At 37.1% G+C, this 23,018-nt stretch overlaps 1 protein-coding gene across 1 annotated transcript in view; it reads right to left on the reverse strand.

Annotated features, from left to right (window-relative positions):
* The window catches only part of LOC131687480 (WD repeat and FYVE domain-containing protein 3), a 1,208,520-nt gene that overhangs the window by 169,408 nt on the left and 1,016,094 nt on the right, over positions 1–23,018 (reverse strand). The window contains exon 21 of the mRNA XM_058971572.1: positions 1,074–1,176. Coding sequence (XP_058827555.1) covers positions 1,074–1,176 — 103 coding nt within the window. The remainder of the gene's footprint in view (positions 1–1,073; positions 1,177–23,018) is intronic.

The following is a 23,018-nucleotide window of genomic DNA, read 5'->3' on the forward strand; positions in this document are numbered from 1 at the left end:
TTAGAGAACTTTCAAGCTTTTATTGGGAATTTAAAAATTGCACTGTCGGGAAAATTATTTAAAACGAAAACTTTAGCATCCCTTTCCTATGTGAACTTTTGATTGATTCAGTAATGTTTGCTTGAATTTTTCTAGTAAAACAAATAGCTCAACCCCGCTATACGAAATCACCCTGCGGAAACGTCCACGATAAAAATCGAAAGAAAATGCAAAAAGATAAAAAATTGTGTTTATTAAAATAAATATTTATTTTTTGTTTGCCCCCCCCCCCCCTTCAGAAAAAAAATTGTACTTGGACATAATTTTTAAAAAAGATTTGTAATGGCCTAATTAACTGAAAAAATCGCATAGTCCGCAGCACTGCCGCCAGAAATTAATATTTTTTCTAGACTCCTTGAACAATTTTCTTCAGAAGCCACCTTGCGGTTTGATTCTAGAGTAAATAGAACTGGAGATATGATCAAAAGAAAATCAAGGGTTTTTGCAATTTGACAAACGGGGGGTGCGGCGGAATTTTTCAGTTTTTCTCCTACACAATATTACAAAAGCTAAACAACTAAACAACTTTCCCTAATAATGTTGTGAAAATTAAGTATTTGAAATTTTTTAATGGCTTAACTTTTTAATAAACGGAGTAGTGACTGTTGCTCTACAACGCAATTTATTTTTCATGGCTTGCAGTGAGCACGATCTCTCGAATTGCTGAACTGAAAATTATGGAATTGAAGTTAGTTTTTAGTATTCTTTACAGATTTAACCCGCTGAAAATCGCGCAAATGGCTCTGAATGAGACCCGCTGGTGCTCTAAGACGATTTCGCTAGATTTTCAGAGCAGCGTGCACCCAGTGCACTAAAGCAGGTGACAGAAGGTTATCGAAAAGTTTCGTTTAAAAGGAATAGAAATATCGACTACCATGCACGCTTGCACTTTAGAGGTACCGTAAACCGGGGTGACATTAATAAATTTTCGAAGTGATCAGTCCATGACCGAGAGGTGTTTCAATTGACATAAAAATTTGGGTTTTTAATACATAGAATGCAATCAGTAATACATAGAATGCAATTACAATTACCTTCTCTCTCGCTTCCAACAATCGTATTAGCGTCTGGTTGTCAGGAGCAGAGGACATCTCTTCATCATCTTCCATATCATAACTTTCTTCGTTTTCATGCAAGCTGTGTATAAAAAAAATTAAGCTTCATTAGCATTTACTTTTCAAAGAGAATACAGCTGATGTCGATCGTTTTGACATTTGTCTATTCTAACAGTACTGTAGGATGCATCGATATTGAATACATGGAAAATTAATGCATATTGTATATAGACTTATAGATTTAAGGTCTTCAGGTTTCAGAGAACATAGATATATGTACGCAAAATTTGCCACCAATTATTTTTCGGTTGTCATAAATATCAGAAATGTATTTAGATGTAAGACGTACAGTGGTGGATCCTAGGGGCCCGGACCCCCTCCGATTTTTTTTACTTGCTAAGAAATATTAAATTAGTTTTAAGTTTATAATAGTTTCAAACTCAAAAGCATTCTAAACTAAAGTTCTTACGTATTAGGAATTGTGCAATGTTCATTTTAACATGGAAATTCAGACATCTCCCGAAAAAAATTCTGCATCCTTGAAGACGCACTTTTGGATAATAACGGTGGAATTCAACAAAAATGGTAATTTAGGTTTTAAACGCTTATGATTCAACAATCACACAATAAATTTTCGAGATTTACTCTCACATCGTTCCAAAATACTTCTAAGAACAGATTCAAAGTTATGTTTTATGATTTCCATAGATTTTTGATATTACGGCATTAAAAATTTTAATAATGTATAACTTAGTTAAAATCGCACGGATTTGCACACAAAAGGTAGCGCCCAGGTCTGGCACGATCGATTTATTATTTATGATTTCAAGGTGCTGAACAGATTTTTAAAGCTGCACAGCAGTGATGCTACAAGTACAGATGTATCTAGAAAAGTACAGATTCTGTACGGTACAGATTATAGATTTTTGTAAAAAAGTACAGATTGGTACAGATTTTTTTTTATATAACAGCAAGGTAAAAGAATTCTCGACAAACATATGATTACGGCTTAAAATCCAACTGTCAGAATTCACTTTTAACAAAATTATGAACGAACGGTCACACGCCAGTCACAGATGCTGATAGTAAACAAAACAGAAAAGTTTTCTCTAGCATTTAGTACTGTGAACTGTGTTTGGAAAGTAACGGTTTGTCTGGAATTTCCCTTTAAAGAGAATTTTGAAAGTTGGCTTTTAAGCCAACTGTGATGATGTCTAAGTAAAAGTCGAGCGGATCTTCTCGGAGTGCATACGTTTACTCTGACCTGCTCCATTTGAATTCCTGCAAGCAGGTTTCTCGCATCCATATTACCAGCCCCATCTCAGCTTCTCGCCGCCACTTTGTTGGCCACCTTTTGTTGCAAACAAAGTCGCAGCGAAAATTTGAGCTGGAGCGGATATTGACATTACCCAGTCAAACTCATCCGGAATTTTTCTATAGAAGAGTACAGATAGAAAAGTTTTTGACATTGAAAATGTCTTATTGCACTATCTAGGGCAGGGTGTCATTCTAAAACCTAAAATCAAACGATGTCACGTTTTTGCGTCACCATCTTGAACACTAATAACTGTATTATTTATGAATGGATTTCCGTCTGATTATCACCAAACAATTTGGAATTTACTGAAATTATGTTTTGTTGCTATAGTGTTTTTGTATTTCAATAGCACAATATTGAAAAACAAGCACAAATAAATCATACCGGCTTGAACCTTCGTTCGAACCGGTCACAAATCTTGATAGCTCCTGGTTTACCTAGAGTTTTTCAACAGTAACAGTCTTTCTCAAGGCTACCTATATTTTCGCTCGATCAGTCTTTCTCAAGACTATCTATATTTTTTCGACAATTAGTCGTCGTCGAGTTCGTCTTCGTTTTCTCGTCAGCAAACCAGAGCTATATTTGCTTCCCGAAACATCACTCGGGACATGTGGCTTTAGGCGTTCACATATGTCGTGTGAACTGTTTGTAATTTTTTGTGTCTAGTACTAGTTTATATACATCGTCTAACTAGACACCCAGATGGTGGTAGTTACTGACGAGATGAATTCGAAACACAAAAAAAACAAAACTTAATTTATATTAGGTCTTGTGCCCTTAACGCGCAAAACGGTTTAGTCCAATTTTATTGCATAATACCAGGCGTTTGATTTCTTGAACCAAAAGACAAGAGTTCGTCTTCGTCGCTTTCTCGTCAGCAAAGCAGAGCTATATTTGCTTCCCGAGACATCGCTCGGGACATGCGGCTTTAGGCGTTCACATATGTCGTGTGAACTGTTTGGAATTTTTTGTGTCTAACTAGTACTGTTTAGAATTTTTTGTGTCTAACTAGTGCTAATTTGGGTACTAGTTTAGATACATCATCTAACTAGACACCCAGATGGTGCTAGTTACTGACGAGATGAATTCGAAACATTACAAAAAACAAAACTTAATTGACAATTAGTCTTTCTCAATACTATCTACTTTTTTCTGCTCAATCAGTCTTTTTCAAGACTGAAACATTTTTCAAGAACAATTCAGCCTAAAGAAATATTTAATTCTTCCAACATGCCTGGGTCCTCCCAAAAAGGTCAAAAATTAAAGCTAAACGGAAAAGGGTATCTTCTCCACCCGAAAATTCAATTGACTGCAACAACTCATTCGATGTTTTATCCGAATGTGAAGCTGATGAAATTTCTAAATTTCCTCGCATTGCGCATAATGCCAATGAGAAGAAAACGCAATCACCTCCGCCTATAACAGTGATGATCTCCGACTTCAAAGCCTTTCGAACTGAGCTTTCAACGTTCCTTCTGGACGTGAAAGTCTCTTTTCAGATTGGCCGAAGAGGAGAATGTCGAGTTACATCGGAAGAATTTATTGGCCAGAAACGACTACTCCAGTATCTTACGGAGAAGTTATATAAATTTTATTCATTTGATTTCAAGACAGATAGACCATTCAAGGTTGTCTTGAAAGGGCTAGCACAAGGTCAAAGTTTGGATGAAATATCCAACGAATTGAAAAATTTATTTGGCTTTTCTCCTTCACAAGCTATTCTTATGAAGAAAAATGCTAGCGGCGATAACACGCCAGTACGCTCTGGAATTATCCAGGAGCTTTATTTATGTCATTTTAACCGTAATGAGGTTAATAATTTGAAAGTATTTGAAAAAGCACGTTTTATGTTCCACGTGCGAGTGTTCCACGTGCGGGAACATTATAGACGACATGGGGGCAGAATTCAAAATCTGGCCCAGTGTCGCAGATGCCAAGGCACGGCACAAAAAATTGTCATTTGGATTCCAAATGTATGATCTGTGGTGATAAATCGCACACTAAAGATACTTGTCCGGTGAAAAAAAACCACAAAAAGTTTCAAATGCACTAATTGTAGCGAAAATCATAAATCGTATTTTTCTGGTAGTCCTGTTCGAGAAAAAATATAAATTCTCGTTCTAGACAACAAAAACAAATTAAAAATGTACGTACTTCTTCAGGTACACTTCAAGAAAACACGTCCAAACATGTTAATCCGATTCAAAATAGATTAACAACTTCTTCTTCCTCCGTCACACCACCCTACAATGGTGTGTCATCTTATGCTTCAGTGGCAGGTAACAAGGCCAATATAACGGCTACCGTTACCACGCCTACAAACCTGTTTGCACCCAACGCTTCCTTTAGTCCAATGGATCTAGGTAGCGTAACAGAAGAAAAATTAAAATATTTGCAGGACTCTGTGTTACCCATGATGATTGCCATGTTAAATTCGACCTCCATGTTTGAAGCTTTTCAAGCGGGGTGGGAATTTGCTAACAAAATTGTAATGAAATTAAAGTTTAACGATGACTTTAAATAATCTTTAAAATTTATTAAATTGGAAGGCTCGTTCACTAAAAACGTGCGAAGACAAATTTTTCAACTTCTTGAGGATACATAATGTGCGAAGACAAATTTTTCAACTTCTTGAGGATACATATTGTGCCGTTGTGACCGAAACTTTTTTAAAACCAAATATTAAATTAAAGAGTAACTCTAATTTTGTTATTCATCGATTTGATCGAATTAGTGGATTCGGCGGAGGAATCACAATAGCGGTTAATCGCAGGATCAAACATTTCGTTACGCCGTCTCTTGACACCTAGGTAATCGAGAGTTTGGGTATCGAATTTGAAACTGATCTTGGTATCATTTTTATTGCTGCAACCTTTGTGCCTTTTCAGTGCACTGGCGAGCAAATTAATTTCTTGAAAGGAGACTTACAAAAACTTACAAAAAATCGGTCGAAATTCTTCATAATCGGTGATTTTAACGCCAAACACCGAGCCTGGAATAATGCTCAAAGCAATTCCAACGGTAAACTACTTTTTAATGATTGCTCTGATGATTATTATTCAATTTTGCTCCCGAATGGTCCTACGTGCTATTCGTTTGAAATGAATCCATCAACAATTGATTTGGTTTTGACAGATCAAAGTCACCTTTGTAGCGAATTGATTACACATGCTGACTTTGATTCTGATCATCATCCAGTAACTTTTTCACTTTCTCAAGAAGCTGCTTCCAATCCCATTATCTTAGTGTTCAATTATCACAAAGCGAAATGGAAAAGGTACAAAACTTATATTGAGAATAATTTAAGATTTACAAAATAAAACTGACATTGATGCTAGAAATTTATCAGTACCAACAACACAGAAAAAATTTGATACTCCTATTATTGACGACGATCTTCAACTTCTGATTCGCTTGAAGAATGTTCGAAGACGTCAATATCAACGTTCTCGTGATCCTGCTATGAAATGTATCTATCAGGATCTACAAAAAGAAATTAAGCATAGATTCACACTCTTAAGAAACGAACATTTCGCGAAAGAGGTTGAACAAATCAAGCCTAATTCTAAACCTTTTTGGAAACTTTCTAAGGTTCTTAAGAAACATCAGAAACCAATTCCAGCTTTGATGGAAGGTGACCACATACTTCTTACAAACGAAGAAAAAGCTCATTGAAACCGAAGTCTTACAAAAATATGAAAACGTTTCAAATCAAGTATTGTCTCTAGACGATATTGTTGAAACAAACTATGATGAGATCAAATCCATCACGAATAAGCTAAAAAATATGATAGCTCCAGATTATGATGGAATTTTCAACATTCTTTTAAAAAAAACCTTAATCACCATGATATACTTGGTCAAAATATTCAACAAATGTTTCTAATTAGCATAATTCCCTGAAAGATGGAAAAATGCCAAGGTTATTCCTATTTTGAAGCCAGATAAAAACCCAGCAGAAGCATCTAGCTATCGACCAATTAGCTTACTCTCTTCTATTAGTAAATTATTAGAAAAAATCATCCTAACTAGAATGATATCACATATCAATGAGAATTCTATTTTTCTTCCTGAGCAGTTTGGATTTCGTATTGGACATTCAACTACTCATCAACTTGTGAGAGTAACTAACATGACAAAGGCAAATATCTCAGATGGCTATTCCACTGGAGTTGCTCTTCTAGACATCGAAAAAGCTTTCGACAGCGTTTGGCACAAAGGATTAATTGCCAAAATGTGAGATTTCAATTTTCCAATTTATATAATAAAGATAATTAAAAATTATCTTACTAACCGTACCCTACAGGTTTCTTTTCAGAATTGTAAATCTAATAAGTTACCCGTTAAAGCAGGTGTCCCTCAAGCGTCGCACCAATCCTATACAATATTTTTACCTCTGATCTTCCAAATATACCTACAGGCTGTAAAAAGTCACTTTTCTGTGATGATACTAGCATCTCAGCCACTGGTAGGAGTCTTCGTATTATCTGCAGTCGACTGCAACGAAGCTTGAATATTTTCAATGATTACCTGAAAAAAATGGAAAATTTCCACTAATGCGGCAAAAACACAATTGATTGTGTTTCCGCATAAGCCAAGAGCTTCTTCTCTTAAACCAAATAAACACCATATTATTAAATTTAATGGTTTGAATTTAACGTGGTCAGATCAAGTTAAATACTTGTGTTTTATTTACGATAAAAAATCACTTTTAAGGATCACATTGAAGACATCCATACAAAATGCAACAAATATATTAAAATGTTTATACCCTCTTATAAATAGGAATTCTAAGCATTGCCTAAAGAACAAATTATTAATTTATAAACAAATATTGAGGCCGGCAATGCTATATGCAGTGCCAATCTGGGCAAGTTGTTGTGCTACTAGGAAGAAAGCGCTTCAAAGGATTCAGAATAAAATTCTGATAATGATTTTGAAGCGTCCTCCCTGGTTTAGTACAAATGAGTTGCGCAGACTCGCAAACATAGAAACAAACTGCGAAAGCATATTATATCTTAATAATAATTAACTGAATCATGTAAACAATAGGGATGAAAAGTTACCACTTGTGGCTGAACACCCAATATACTAAATTAGAAATGTAATGCAAACAAAACAATATAATCAAATAGAAAATAATATATAATAAAGCACAAATAACTAGATCTCGGAAAACGTGAAAACTCCCATACATCAGTTAATCTATCCCCGCCAGAGCCGTCAATAGGGAGCGTGCCTGTTTGAATCAGTTATTGCTCTTTTTCCAGACAAGTAACATCGTGCCTATAGCGTCTCTTACGATAGATTTGAGCACCCAGCACACTACGCTTCTATGAATGACGTCATCCTCGATAATTTAAAGAATATCATTCCTCGAGCGAGTTCTCCCGTCGAACGTCGTAAAGAACAGCAGTAGAAATCAGGCATGTTGACAATGCGCTGCAATGAGTGCTGCATTTGATCACTGCTACCGCGGGGGGTGAGGACGACGACAGGTCTAGGCATCCAGCGGCCAAGCGCTCGTGATGTCTTCTTTCCATGGCTCTGATTGGCTGTATTGATTTTGCCGATGACGTCATCCTCGTATATATAACTTTCAGCATTGCTCGGGCGAACTCATTCTCTGGTCGAACGTCGGAGCGGAGACGATAGCAGTAGCCGACAGACATATTTAATGTATTTACACCGGCACACTCTCTTGCTCATTTCAGTTTATTTAGGTACTTGTTCCGCATAAAAGATTAAAATTTGCGCGTATCGAAAATGTTGAGCCCTAGTTAACTCGACCCATATCGTAACCCTTAGCTTTTTTTCGGCGAATTTCGACCCTTCGAAGCATTTTCTCACAATATTCCCCCTCGTCACACATCGTCACAAATTTGCTACACCCATCTACCCCCTAAAGTGCTACGTCATTTATACATGGCCCCTGGCACCGTACTGGCCGGTGTTTAAAACGGTATGCATTGATCGAAATGCTAAAGCGAAAATCGAAGCATGACTAAAATATTCGCTAATTTTCAGTCATTTAAACAAAACGAAAGAAATATAGTATAATTTATATTTCTTTCGTTTTGTTTAAAAACGCAAAGCAATTGTTTAAATACGCAACAAATAAATATTTAAATGAATGCATATCATATGCATGGTTTCGCACTGTCTAAGTAGTTTTTTTTAGCTTTCATATATGTGCGGAAAAATTGTACATACTTTTAATATAATGATACACGATGTAAAATGTTTGGAGTATTCGTTTTTTTCCATTTCATATACATTAATCCACGTATGATTGTATATATCCAAACAAATAAAATATGTGCACGTTCCGTTGGCATCAAATAACTCAATTAATGTTTGACAACTCGTTGTCAACTACTACTCGACAAAATGAATACTTTTTCCGACCATATCCGTGAAGAGAGTAAATGTGCGATATTTCGTGTGATATTTATTGTGTCGATTTAGGTGGCTGTTTTCGGCAAATTTAAGCCTAAGAGAAACGAAAGCAATGAAATCGAAAGATAGGTATTCTAGAGCGAATCAGTTATAAACATAACACGGAAAACTAGGACTAGACAGGCTCATACGGCCATGATCAAAAGGAAATGTGAAGAATCCATTGCCTTATGCCGGCTTGGAGTAGGGCTTTCCACCCAAGTTTACCGTAAGGTCGTTAATAGAGCATAACTCATCATCATGGTTTACCACCGACGACGCGAATTATATCGCACACTACATTTTCAATGTCGCGACATGTCGCCGTGGTCGTGTCCTGCACACAACCCTTTATTTTTTTTAACTCCCAGTACAGATTTAATTGTGGCAATACTGCTGCACAGATTTCCGCAGCTTTCTGTTATAATAAACAGATTAGCAGAGATTCCTCATTTTTTGACCGAGTGCAAAAAAGGTCGCAACGCGTCTTGTTTTGAGACAAACTTTTACGTTTTCCTTAACACAGACTTTTACATATGCTGTGCATAGATTTATAAATTATTACCTGGTATTCGTGACAGAATTGGTCAGTCGTCTGTTGGAGAGCAGAGTACTGCGTTGCGTGCTTCCATAGTATGTGTAGCAGATTTATTCCTCATCGCCGAAGACTGGAAATTACTGGTAATTCTGCTAGACTAGCAGTGGATACACGCAACGCAGTGCTCTGTTCGCCGTTCAATAGGCTTCCCTTATTAGGTGCTTGTGCAATACGTTCACAAGTTCGCCTGTACAGTCGAACTCCATGAACGTGGAACTAGTTTTCTCTTTCATTCCACCCATCACCATTAGCGTTACTTGGTGCGTATCTTCCATTCATGTACGAACGCGATTGGCTCTCACAGCTGTTTAATTCGAACATTGCACCAGGCCGTTATGTGAAGGGACGGCTGAAATCAATCGCAGTATTTCAGCACAGAATTGACCCGCTGTGTTTCTGTTCCCATGTCGTAAGAGGCGACTAACAATCGCTGTGCCAACAAATGGTGAGATAACATAGTACTCACAAGTTTACTATCTCATGCCTCCACGTGACGTTTGGGTGTGAGACCGGCGTCGGCTGGATGCTATCAGTCTTCTGCTGTAGCAGCGGAATGAGAGGGTGCCAACGGGTGCCTTTATGCCCCAATCCAAGGTGTGACGCGACCCGTGAGGAGGGATGAATGACGGGGAGGCTTCAACAATTCGAACCACAGCCCTACGTAAAACTACGACTGTGATGCGACAAATACCAAACCACGCACGGAGTTAGTGGAGCACCAGGGCGCTCCCCACAGTATTTTTGGCCTTACCTTGTCAAACGGGGCTCTGAGAGGCTTGACTTTCTTTCCCTAGCTATTCGTGGGAACAAAACGGAAAACACTAAGAACACTGTAAACATGAGTTTAGAGGAGATTGCGGAGATGGAGGTGGAAGAGGAGTAGGTTTGCACGGAAAGAAAACTTGATGAGCTGCAAAATAGGGGCTCCTTGGAGGATGTTGTGACCTGCTCTTCGTCCCTTCTCAACTTTCCAGGTAGAGATGAGGATCGGAGAATGACTAAGTAGGACACAAACCAGTCCGGTGGAGCAACCGGTGGGTTGGAAAGGTCTGAGAATAAAACAAGAGGAACACGAGAAACTCGCCACTTAACCGGAGCTGCGAAGAAACGCTATGGGAGGCTACTGAGAAACGGCCACAAACCCACTGAAGCGCTAGAGTTGACAAAAATCTCAGGAAGGTACCATCCAAGCGACAGCGTTCGATGGACATGGAGTCGTCGAACAATAGTGGGTACAGGAAGGAAACGCAACCGAAAATGATCAAGAGGCAGGATCCCAGACAGACACTAAAAGCTGACCAGCGCTCAACCTGCAACGAAATGACCAAGTCGTACTCGTAGGCCATCATTCCGGTTGGGTTCCCTGCGCACACCCTCAGCCATGAACAGATGAATGCTAATCGATGCGCGCTGATTGATAGTGTCATGTAGCTCAAACAATACGAGATCCAAGCAAATACGAGACCTAAGTTTAGGGAGTGCACCAACAAGCAAGGGTATCTCGCCTGTGCAAACGAAGATACAGCTAAGCGGCTGCAGAATACCGCAGCTTCGATCAAGCCATGGAAAGGCGCTTTATTGGAAGCCGTAGAAGCGTCGCAGATTCCAAAACAACTCGAGCAAACGAAAAGCCCGTAATGCCCCCATGATCATGGTCCAAATTCACCCCCACTGCATGGTGTTTTTATAGTGTTTGAAATGGGTTCAACCAATGAAAACACCATCACCATGGTCCGGAAGATCTCACTTGCAAACCATATTCTGGTGTATTTATGGGTTTTTGAGACCATTTTATGGTGTTTTGATGGTTGTAATATTTGGCGCAGACCATGTTCATGGTATTTTTATGGGGTTGTATGGTGTTTGAACCCATGAGAATTTGCTCGGGAAGTGCTTTAAATCGAGTATTTACCCTACAACATCGACAGGTCCGATGGGAACATCCTCCACCTGATGCATTATCAAAACGGTAGTGCTCCTGTTGGCGGTAGGTTTCAGTCAAACTGATAACCTCCCAGCACAACCAGCTGAACTATGTTTTCGGAAAGACTGGAATACGCCAGTTGAAGAGTACCGCAGGTTTCGCCGAACGTGGAAGTTCTATGCAAGCATGAACTGAAAAACACCTCACCACGGACTTCTGTTCATAGCAAGCCAGCAGCAACGGTAACGAGTGCATCGGTGGCAGCCCGTCTCACTATCTATACACAAAAGCGCCCTACCGTATGCGGCTCACGAAATGATACACAAGGATAGCATCGATAACCCCCTGTAGATGAAGGTGCGCAAACGGCAAGAGCCGAAGGAATTACAGGGCCAAAAAAGGCCAATAGAACGTCGAACAGTACATAGCCGGCGACTAGCCGTCGGCATAATAAAGGAGATGAAGCATTGGTCCCAAAAATCAATGGCAAATAAGTAGCTCTCGCTGCATTCATGTGGACCTTCCCCATGGAAAAGCGCCACAAGCGTGCAAGAACAAATAAACACAAAATCTTTGGTTTAAATTCCTCAGCTCACAAGTTAGTGTATGGTAAAGACCAGCAAAATCCAAGAGCTGCAGTTTTGATAAACAGAGCAATAATATTCTCTCTAATTACAGGATTCATTCAACGAGACCTCGTTGCAATAACAGTGGGGCCCCGACCAGGGTTGTTAATCGATAATTAATCGTCATCGTCGATAACGTTAACCACCCGTCAACGTCATCGGAAACTCCGTAAACGATAATTTATCGTCGGATTCATCGTCATCAGTGGCGTAGCCAGAAATTTGGTTTGGAGGGGGTTTTGATGAAAATCGCAAATTTTTTGAAAAAATGCTAAAATTTAATATGAGTTTGATAAATTATTGAAAACTCTAAAACATAAGTAGTCTAACCGATGTCATTCCAGTCTACAAACAAGAAGGATCAACATGGAGCAGTTTTCAAACCTCTATAGATTATTTTCTTGTATAATATGTCAATGAAGTCAAAAATTGCGATCTTTTAAAGTGGGATAAACGATCTAAAAAATTTTCAACGTTCAAGATCACCTAATATAATAATCCTTGACTTTGAAGGTTTGACAACTTCGGGAAGTTATCAACATAAAACAGCGCCTGCTTTGATATAGAAATTTTAGTGATTAACTCTCATAGAGGTAATTATGGTGAATTAATTTTTCAAAAATATTAAGAGACATGGTGCCTTCAGCAAAGTTTTTGATAATGTCATTTCAAACAATTTTGCTGAAAATATTAAGGCTACATGAATTCAACATATAGGGATTTAAATGGACTGGGCCTGCTATATTTCTTCTTAGTGATAAAAAATTTAGGTGAAAACTATTTTTTTCTACGCGACGGATAAAATTGTTTGAAACAATCATTGCGAGTTGAGAACACAAAACCTATAACTAAATTATGGATGGATGGAACTGAAACTTGCATTTCGACTTCATCTCATCAGAATCCGACACTAACTTGGTGGGCGGACTAAGCTTGCGCCGAATTGATGCTAGCTCCTGAAAATGAAATCACTCTTTGTGTTTTTGAGTCCTTTTAATATCTGGGAATTATTTGTTTTAAATCCAGTTCCCTAATTTTTTTTGTAAGCTTCAAAGGCACCTTGAACGCAATGTGAATTTATTATTTAATTACTGCAGAAGAGATTTATCAAATACAGTAATTTCAGAATAGCTTGTTGTAAAGGTTTTCTACTACTATGTTTCGATACTCTGAATATGTGGGATATTTATGTCTTTGACAAAGTTGTTTGAAATAGCACTTTCGAAAACTTTGCTGGAGACATTAAGTCTCTACCCAAATTTGGTTGAAGAGTAATTCTTGTCTATAATTACTTCTAGGAGGATTAACCGTCAAAATTATTCTATCAGCAGATGAACAGTTTTACGTTATGAAATTCTTCAATGTTACTTAACATCGAAATTTGGCAGTTTCGAATGAATGTGATCGTGACCGTTAAAAATTTATCGAGCATTAATTTTACTTTTCTTCAATAGTCAACCTCACAACTTGCAGTACTAGTACACCCAAAATTTTAGTACGCCATTCATTGCATCCTGCTAAGAGGCTATTCATATAGTTGATAATACAACAAAAATCCAATGCTCATAAAACCGATCCTGACCTGCTAGAGACAAAATTACATCAGCTTTCAACTAGTTTCTGAAATGTTATTCTTGTTGTTAACCATATTGAATTGTTGTCTAAACTCTACACAATCTAAAAAAATACATTTTCAGCAAATGTTGAAATGTTTGTAAGTTTTCGGTAAACAAGTGTATGTTTTATATGCAATCAACCTATTCAAATTTAGATTCCCATTCGAAAAATTGTCTCTAATCCATATTTTGAAGCATCTTTCCAAAAATGAGCTCATAATAATTCAGACAGTTATTATATTTTATATTGAAGTAATTTGACAACTATGGGATTTTGGCTAAGAGATAAGTTACAAGATCCCTTCCCACAATTTTCCAAAAGTTCTCATGACGCTTTAAACACAGTTCTCAATGTAGTGATCAGAGAATATTTTTCCAAAAATATTTTGTGGAATATTAAATTAAATTCGTCAGCATCAATTTTTTTTTTCAATCTAATTAATTTTGGTTTGGGGGGGGTTTTAACCCCCCAAACCCCCCCCCCCCTGGCTACGCCACTGATCGTCATCGTCGATAATTCATCGGTGGTTATCGCGATACATTTTGCGTTACTTTCCCGTTTATTGGAGTTGAAGTTGATGCGGTTAACTTTCAATTGTTTTGAAATAAATAACTATTGGAGGACATGTTGTTGGCAGTTGAAAATCAATAGTTTTGGACATTTTCTATACACAGGGGGGTCAGACGATGTGTCAAAATGGAAATTTTGTCAACTTTTCCGGAGAGTTTTATATTGAAAGGAAAGTTATTGGCAGTTGGCAATCAACAGTTTTGGACATTTTCAATACACAGGGGGTTCGACGATGTGTCAAAATGGATTTTTTCAACTTTTGGGGAAAGTTTATTATATTGAAGAAGTTATTGGTAAGTGAAAATTAATAGTTTTGGGCATTTTCAATGTACCGTCGGTGCGTCAAAATAGAATTTTTTTCAACTTTTCGCGAACTATACACGGAAAACCGATTCATCACAATTTCAACTAAAAAATTAGTTGAGTTTTTGGTTTCGTCTAGTTAATATTTGGGCGAACTAAATTTTTGTTGAAAACAATAATCCAACGTTGTTGGTTTGAAGCTGTCAGTTTCAGTCTGGACATGAACGTTTCAGCCTAGCACAAAACTTAAAAAGCCTACCTGAGCTAAAGCTTGAAAAGCTTGTCTCAGCTTGTAACGCTTGTTTTAGTTCAAATACAATTTCATATGCCGTTACACTACCTTTTCAGCCAAGACACAAACGATTGGAATTCAACTAATCTCATTGTTGAATTAAACTGCTTAATCGTAAAATACAACATACGATATTTCAAACTTTTTGTTTCACCGACCGACGGATGAAGATATGGAATCAAATTGTTGAAATACTCCGTATGCCAGTAATCCACACGTAAATATAATATAGAGTTATGCTTCTCATAATCTTATCTTTTTATAAACTGCACTCTTAAATGCGACGAAATAACCAAAGCTATTTAAGATTATTGTTGGTAATTGATTGATGATTTCAATTTTAGATGAAAGGAATAATTTTTATTTCTTTTCTTTTTAGTCAGCCAGCACTACAAAAAAACTTCATACTTATTCCAGATCTAGTTTGGAATCTCAAAAGATGAAAAATAATTATCGTATTGCATATTACATATTACATTTGTTAATAATTGAAATTTTACTATATAATCGACTAAATCCGAAATAGAATGATTTTGACAATCTTCGACAATACTTTCAATTTTCAGTATACTTGTATTGAAAAAAATGTCAATCAAAATCATTCCTGTATTGAAATATTTTTAAAGAAAAACTAGGCAAAACCAAAATGAGGTCAGTTGAATTTCTGATTTTTGTGTACTGGTTCAGGTAGTTGCGTCCGGGCTAAAACAAGCTTTCCAAGCTGAGACAAGTACCTACCTGCATAACCGTTATGCCCAGCGTGTATGAATATACTGTCGCTACCTTGATGTATTCCAGTAAGGTGTGCATCTTGGCTACTTTGCTGTCATTTCGTATGATGTGCGTCTTGAATCAAAATCAATAATAATTTTCAATAACTATTATTTGAGAATCTCACAAAATTAAGAGAAAATTTAGTTACGTTTTTCATTTTTCTGTTAAAATCAACTAATTAGGAAAACAAGAATTTGTTTTGTTATTTTCTTCATCGAATGGTTTTCAGTGTAGTGTCTTCAGCAAAGTTTATTTATATTTTTTTGCATTTAAAAAGTATTAGTTGGGTGATTACCCAACAAACAATTTAGCTGAACAATGGCTTAAACAGTTCTTGTTCAGCTTATTCTCTCTGATCAAAGTCTCGTTCAGCTTTCGTTGTTTGTTGGGTAATCCCTCTAAAGCTGAGCAGCAAGTTTTTGTTTGGTCATTTATGAAAATAAAAAAAACTTTCTTTGGCAAAGTTGTTGAGAATATCTTAGTTATTAACTTCGCTGAAGAGACTATGTGTCTATCTGTCGATTTTAAATTACATTTGTGGAGATTTCTTTGATATACCCCTAGAAATTGCTTTTAAAAAATACTTTTCCTGGTAATTTTGTAGAATTTCAAAATGTTCCAAGTTTTTGTTCAGCATAAGAAAATATAGAATTTTTGTAATGTAAGTTTATTTGTATCTCTTACAACTTAGAAGTTATCGAATGTTTTAGTGCCCAAAAAGCAATTTTTTGGTATGGAAGCCGCAAATTTCCGCAGACGAATACCAATACGAATCTGTAAAACAAACACTATCAAAATCGTTTGGTGGGCTCTAGCCTACGTTCAAGTCAAATTCGAGTAAATTCCTTCTTTAGCATATTTTTCTTATTATAGAGATGAAAAATATACAAAAATAATAATACTGTACTGTAAGACCTCCTTAAGGGAAATTTTTACTAAATGATCAGAACGCGTTAAGAGGCTTTGTCGAGGGACTAAAGAAGAATATTTTAACTGCTCCGATTTATTAAAAAGAAAGAAAAAATATATGTTAGTCCAGGTGTTTGCGTTTCGACTTCGTCTCTTCAGAACCAGAAAAAATATGTGCCGATTTTGCCAATGGCTGATAAAATGGGCCAAGGGGCTGATTAAAACGGGTCTTCACTGTATTCAAAAAACGACTAAAACTCTATTAGTTCATAAATTACACTACATATTTAAGGGTAAAAGAAGGAAGAATGAAGCAGCTAAAAGCTTCCTAACTAGAAAAGGTAATCAAACATTGGAAATATGTATGTATATTCTCTTTTTTAAAATCCGAAATCTTCTAGTTAAAATTAAAATTATAATAAAATCTGTTAATCACAACACCACTAAAATGTGTAGTGTAATTTGTGAATGGCCTAATAATAGTGGTTTAGAAGTTTTTTTTCAATGCACTATAATTTTGCGTGCTATAAATTACTAATTACACAATAGCTCAGAATTGGTTTTTTTTCAGGGTCAAAATAATTTTGATCACCTTTTTGCCGCTTGGAAACACTGTGCACCTGGGACTCTTCTGTGCACAAACTTACTCGAAAAGTCGAAAAATTCAATTTTGACACATCGTCGGACCCTTCTGCGTATTGAAATGTCCAAAATTATTGATTTTCAATTGCCAACAACTTTCCCTACAATATAATACACTTTCCCGAAAAGTTTAAATAATTTCATTTTCACGCATCGTTGGACCCCGCTGTGCATAGAAAATTTCCAAAACTATTGATTTTCAACTGCCAACAACATGTTCTTCAATAGGTATTTATTTCTAAACAATTAAAAGTTAACTGGATCAACTTCAACTCCAATAAATGGGAAAGTAACGCAAAATGTATCGCGATAACCGATGAACCGACGATGAAAACGACGTTACAATTATCGACGATGACGATGAAGGCGACGATACATTATCGTTAACGGAGTTTCCGATGACGATACATTATCGTTAACGAGTAACGCCGATAAATTATCGTGAAAGATGTATCGTATTAACAACCCTGGCCCCGACTACTAGAGGAAAGAAGGAGATTGTGATCGCATCTGCCTACTTCCCTGGCGATGCGGATACAGCCCCACTTTCTGAAGTTGATACCCTCATAAAGTATTGCAGAAACATAAACATAAACAAACACATCACACAATATGGGGTAGCAAGGATATAAATACCAGAGGTGACTACCTACTAGAATACCTTTCGTAAAATGATGTCAATGTATGTAACATTTATGAACACAGTTAGAGGCGAAGTGCTGGACCTCACGTTATGCAGCTCTCAAATAACGTAAAATATAAAAAGCTGACACGTTTCTGACGAAAACCTAGTCTATAAACTCACAGTGTAAAAACACATGGAAATAAGGATAACAAATTGGTGTGTAATCCGCTTACACCTGGAACAGTCGGAAAGAACAGAGATTAAGATCCAATCCCCAGCAGATCTGGATAATGCGGCAAACGATCTACAAAAGAGGATCCTGACTACCCATAATAACAGCTGTCCTGTTGAAAAGAGGTCTGCATGTCGTGATGTTCCTTGGTGGAACAAAAATACACCATCACTTAAGAAAGAAGCTAGGCGCCCAGAGCTTTCACCATTCATTCAAATTCAATCCGAACGAACCCCAATACAGTGCAACGCTAGCCTTCGCCCCGACCGAATGAATCGCCGTTATTGACATCGAAACCACAGTTTATAAAGAACAGTTGCGCAAAGACTGAAGCAAATCTACCTATCGAACACTCAAAATGTCTACCTTTCGGACACGAAGAATAACAATGCTCGAATGTGTGGGGAGTGTCGTTATTATGTGATTATAATTATGAGAAAAAATTCAATGATGCAATATTAACATTAGTTAGGAATATTAAAGATATAATTATTAAAAAAATATATGTTCACTGATATTTAAATTTGGCACTATTTCAAACACCGGAACATCTCTGGGTAGAGTTAATAATCTTCCACCGACAGTGGAAATATGAAAGTATTTCTCATAGTTCAAGTGCAGCTAAAATTTTGACATATTTGTGTATGCATTCCACTTATATATATGTACTTATTCAAATTTATTTTACATTGCACTGTTTTTTGTCACTCCCAAGCGGCACGCGGCAAAAATCAATGATAGTTGCGGATCAGTTGGGAACCGGAAAATCTTAAATTCTTTATACGATGTTATTTATCGCACTCATTTTTACAAAATAAAACTAAACACTTACTTTTAAATTTCTACATGCACAAAATTAATCCTCAAAAAGGCAACCGGGTCTCAGAGGCCTGGCACGTTACAATTTTTTAGTTACAAAAAAATGTGTATGCAGTATAAGCTTGGGCATGGAAATTTTGATAAGTAGCTTTGAAATCTATAACAAAAATAAAGAATTGTGAAATTTTCATCTATGGAGTGATGCGCAGCTATGTTTGAATTTTTTACATGCACAAAAAGGCAAGCCGGGCCTAGCAGGCCCGGTGTGCATGCAATATTTACTTCACAAGGGTTAACTTCTAACTGAAGCGTTCGGGTCAAGTCATTTGATATTCAACTAAAAATAAAAGGTTGCCAAAATTTAAAAAAAGACCAATGATTGATCCAATGTTGCCAATCCTCTTTACGCAACTCTACCATTAAAAACTCTGATCGAAGCAACAACACGAGGAAACAGGGATAAGAACCAAAATGTTCGTACACACTTGCATATGTATATATTCTTATAACGTTGAAGAGTTATGAGCACCTTTGAGAAGAGTGTATCAATATTCTCTACTCTCTTGAACGGTGGTCCCTTATTGCCTAAATGTTTTTGAATTAGATATAATTCACATGCTGTTGAATCATTCAGATTTATCACGTAATACTGAATCTGAATATAAAATACCGCTGGGCAAATTAGCGGTTTTCAGCGTATTTAGTTACGTCAGTTGAACATAAGAGCTTGTTGGACAGACTAGGCATCAGACATCGCCGATTTTATCCTGTAGAGGTTTTGGGGAGCACTTTTGAATTGTTTAGCGTGCTGTGAAATATTTAACAATCAAGAAATCAATTAGTCTAAAGTTGAGCGAAATTGATGAAATTAGATATGCCTTTTAATTTATTTAAGAAATTAGTGTCGCGAGTTAGTGATTTAATGATCTTGTTAATTCAACTTGCTGATATGTTCCGAGTTTAGTCATTAACAATTAATTCGAAATATATTCGAAGTGAATCTTGACAGTTCGTTTCAAAACCAGTCGATATTTTTATGCAACGAGACAATCTGAGTATGTTTTTGGGTTGCTTCAAATCATGTTAAATGGAAAAACGAAGAGTGATTTTTTCCCCGATTTAATCAACATTATTGTTTTTTCATTAAATTTTTAGGATCGTTGAAAATAAGTGCAACACTAATAAGCCTCTCTGATTTGAACACAAGACAAGTTATTGTATGGCCACGGCAGCCGTCGTCTTTGATTTGTTTCACAATTAAATAAACATGAATCATGAACCTCTAGTATCAGCGTAGATCGTCGCCAAACATTCAAATACCTTAAAGGACGATTAGACGATATGTCAGCTTCCGTCGACGTCAACGGAAAGTCACCGTTCAGTCAGGATAAGTTAAATGCGTTTCTCGTGTGACCGTTCACACGTGCCGTACGTCAAAACGTTCCGTGGCGTTGGTGTCGTGTGTGAATGTCTCCATTTAACTGTACGTAACTAACATTGACGTTCCTTACCGGTTATGGAAGCTTGATGTACCGTGTAACACGTACTTAAGAAGGAACGTAGGTCGTACGAAAATCGAAAACGAACTATTTTTCGACTACTTCACGTATTTGATAGGTTTTTGCAGCTAAAACTAAAAAAATAGAACGCAAGGAAAGCGCACAAAAGAATATGTACATACATTCCACTCTTCCTTCTTGTTATGTGCGCTTTTCTCTGAGGCAACTAGAGGGTGGCACCATAGCTCACACCTCGAGTCGCACTAAGCAGGCAAAGAGAATCAGGGTACCTATGTACAGCTTGCTATAAAAACGAACGGTGCTCTTCGGTATCTCTTCGAATGAGAAAGAGAATGAGCAACGGGTAGTATTACGCTATGCTCATATACCAACCATATAGAACCGTAATGCTTCACCAGTCTCGGTGATGGTGGCAGTGGCATATTCGTGAAGAGAAGGGCGAATGAAGAGTGTTCGTTCTTTTTCAGGTCATTCGTTTCCCAAGCTCTGTAGGCGCCTGATTAATAAAACGAAGATTACTGGAAACTGGTCAAACCTCAGGACACTCCACCTTCAAAAAGCCTTATCAAAGGATCACACAAATGGCCTAGGGCAAGTGAAAATTGGCAATAGTGAAACATTGGATGTTCTAAAAAACACCTACTTTCCTGGGTCGGTTGTGAAACACGAAAATTCGATATCCTCAGTCGATCCTTAACAGCCGAAGCGGCTAGTTCGTTTAATCGGTGCCCTCTGTGTTGTGAACAAACAATAGTGATTGTTTCACTTAGGGACCATTCATAAATTACGTAACGCATTTAGGGGGGGGGAGGGGGTACGACAAGTTGTGACAAGTTGTGACATAGGGGGGAGGGGGTGTTAACTAGATCGTTACGTAACATGTTTTCATCGAAGAAAAAAAATTTTTTCTTGGAATTTGTTACGTAACAGGGGAGGGGGGGATGGAGAAATTTGTGACAATTTGTTACATAGGGGGAGGGGGGAGTCAATTTTGGGCAATTTTTGCGTTACGTAATTTATGAATGGTCCCTTACAATAAGATGGCAAAGTGTGTGTCGGATGTAAATAAGCATCAAATGAACATATCTTTCGAAAACGACCTTCGAATGGTGAATCGGATAAAACATTATCCAAAAAGTACCACAGCTCCTTTTGTTGCTACCCCGTACGCATCTTCTAGCATAAACCTGTGGTATGTACACGATGCAAACGATTTGGTTATAACAAAGACCATCCAACAATAAATTCTGAAACTGATCCGAATATCTGTTGTTGGTCCGCAAAATCACACACAAATGATAAAGACTGCCCAATATACCAGAAAAAACCAAGAAACTAAAAGCTAAATTGAAATAAAGATAAAATCTTATGCATCTATTCAAGAACCTTTCGATGTTGAAGTGGAATCAAACTCAAAAGCTTTGAACAACAATCAACACAAAATCGAACCACGCCTTAAAAAGAGTCTACATCGAAAACCATCCCAAATAATAGGAAAAATGTGACATATCATCGAGTCAACTCAACACAACAGTGTACTATACCTGTACTATACCTGTACTACACCAATATCAACCATACCCCAAACATAATATCAATTGACCCAACTTACGACGCCACATCGCAACTCAAACCGATAGTTTCCCACGACTCGAAAATCTTACATCGAACATGACGAAACCATACCACACGAGAATTAACAACGCTAAAATAAATCAAACACTCAGACCATGAATTCCAAGCATAACACTTAGCCCCACTCACACAAAAACCCACTTCGTACAAAAGACAACATGTACAGCACCAAACAACTATGTTTTTCACAGCTAGTAATAATCAACCAAACACATTTCTAAAACAGACCTGCATCTTTAGCACCTCGAAAACAGACCTACATACAAACCGGAAAACTGATCTACATACAAGCCACAGAACCAAACTTACGTCCAAATCTCAAAACATACCCATGTTTCTAGCACGCAATAAAAACAACACAAACTTAAGTCCAAAACCAAGAACGAAACCGCAAACTTTGACCGTAATAAATCATGCCTTCCGAACGGTAAAGTCATAAGCCAGCAAATTGCAACAAACAAAACATTGACACACATTAAGACAGCCAGCACCGACTAAGCCATCAAGGTCAGCTCAAAATACCGAAGTAAACCGAACGAGAGATCATGACGCAAGAGAACTGACTATTCGACTTAGCCCTTCCTTTCTCCATAAACAAATACGCACACTGGCGAGACAGCCATAGAACAGCCATAGAAGTAACTTTAGCCATAAGAAACATTCATGGAGAGCTTTCGAAGCCCCGCCCGTTAGAATGAAGCTAACTATCTGATAGGAAAATTAGCTTTAAGGTTTACATGTATTAGTTAGTATAAGTAGATTTAGTTGATGAAATAAAGAGACAGTTTTTGAACAGTTTTTAACAGTACAGTTGAAACAGTTGACTTTCAGTGCAATGTCCTAAACGAAGAAAGTCCCCCAGAAACATAAAATAGTGAATAATGTTATACTTGTATAAAAACTAAACATGTATAAAATAGCAGTCTCCGCAGAACCAATCTAGCGATGAAAGTAATTTATTTTAATTACACTCAATGAAACAATAACCAAAATATGCGACGCACTAAACGTTAATTCAAATTTGAAAATAATCATTGTAGCATTACAACCACTACTTGCTCAATTTTGGCAACAACTTATTC

Source organism: Topomyia yanbarensis, chromosome 3 (assembly GCF_030247195.1).
Source record: "Topomyia yanbarensis strain Yona2022 chromosome 3, ASM3024719v1, whole genome shotgun sequence".
NCBI lineage: Eukaryota > Metazoa > Arthropoda > Insecta > Diptera > Culicidae > Topomyia > Topomyia yanbarensis.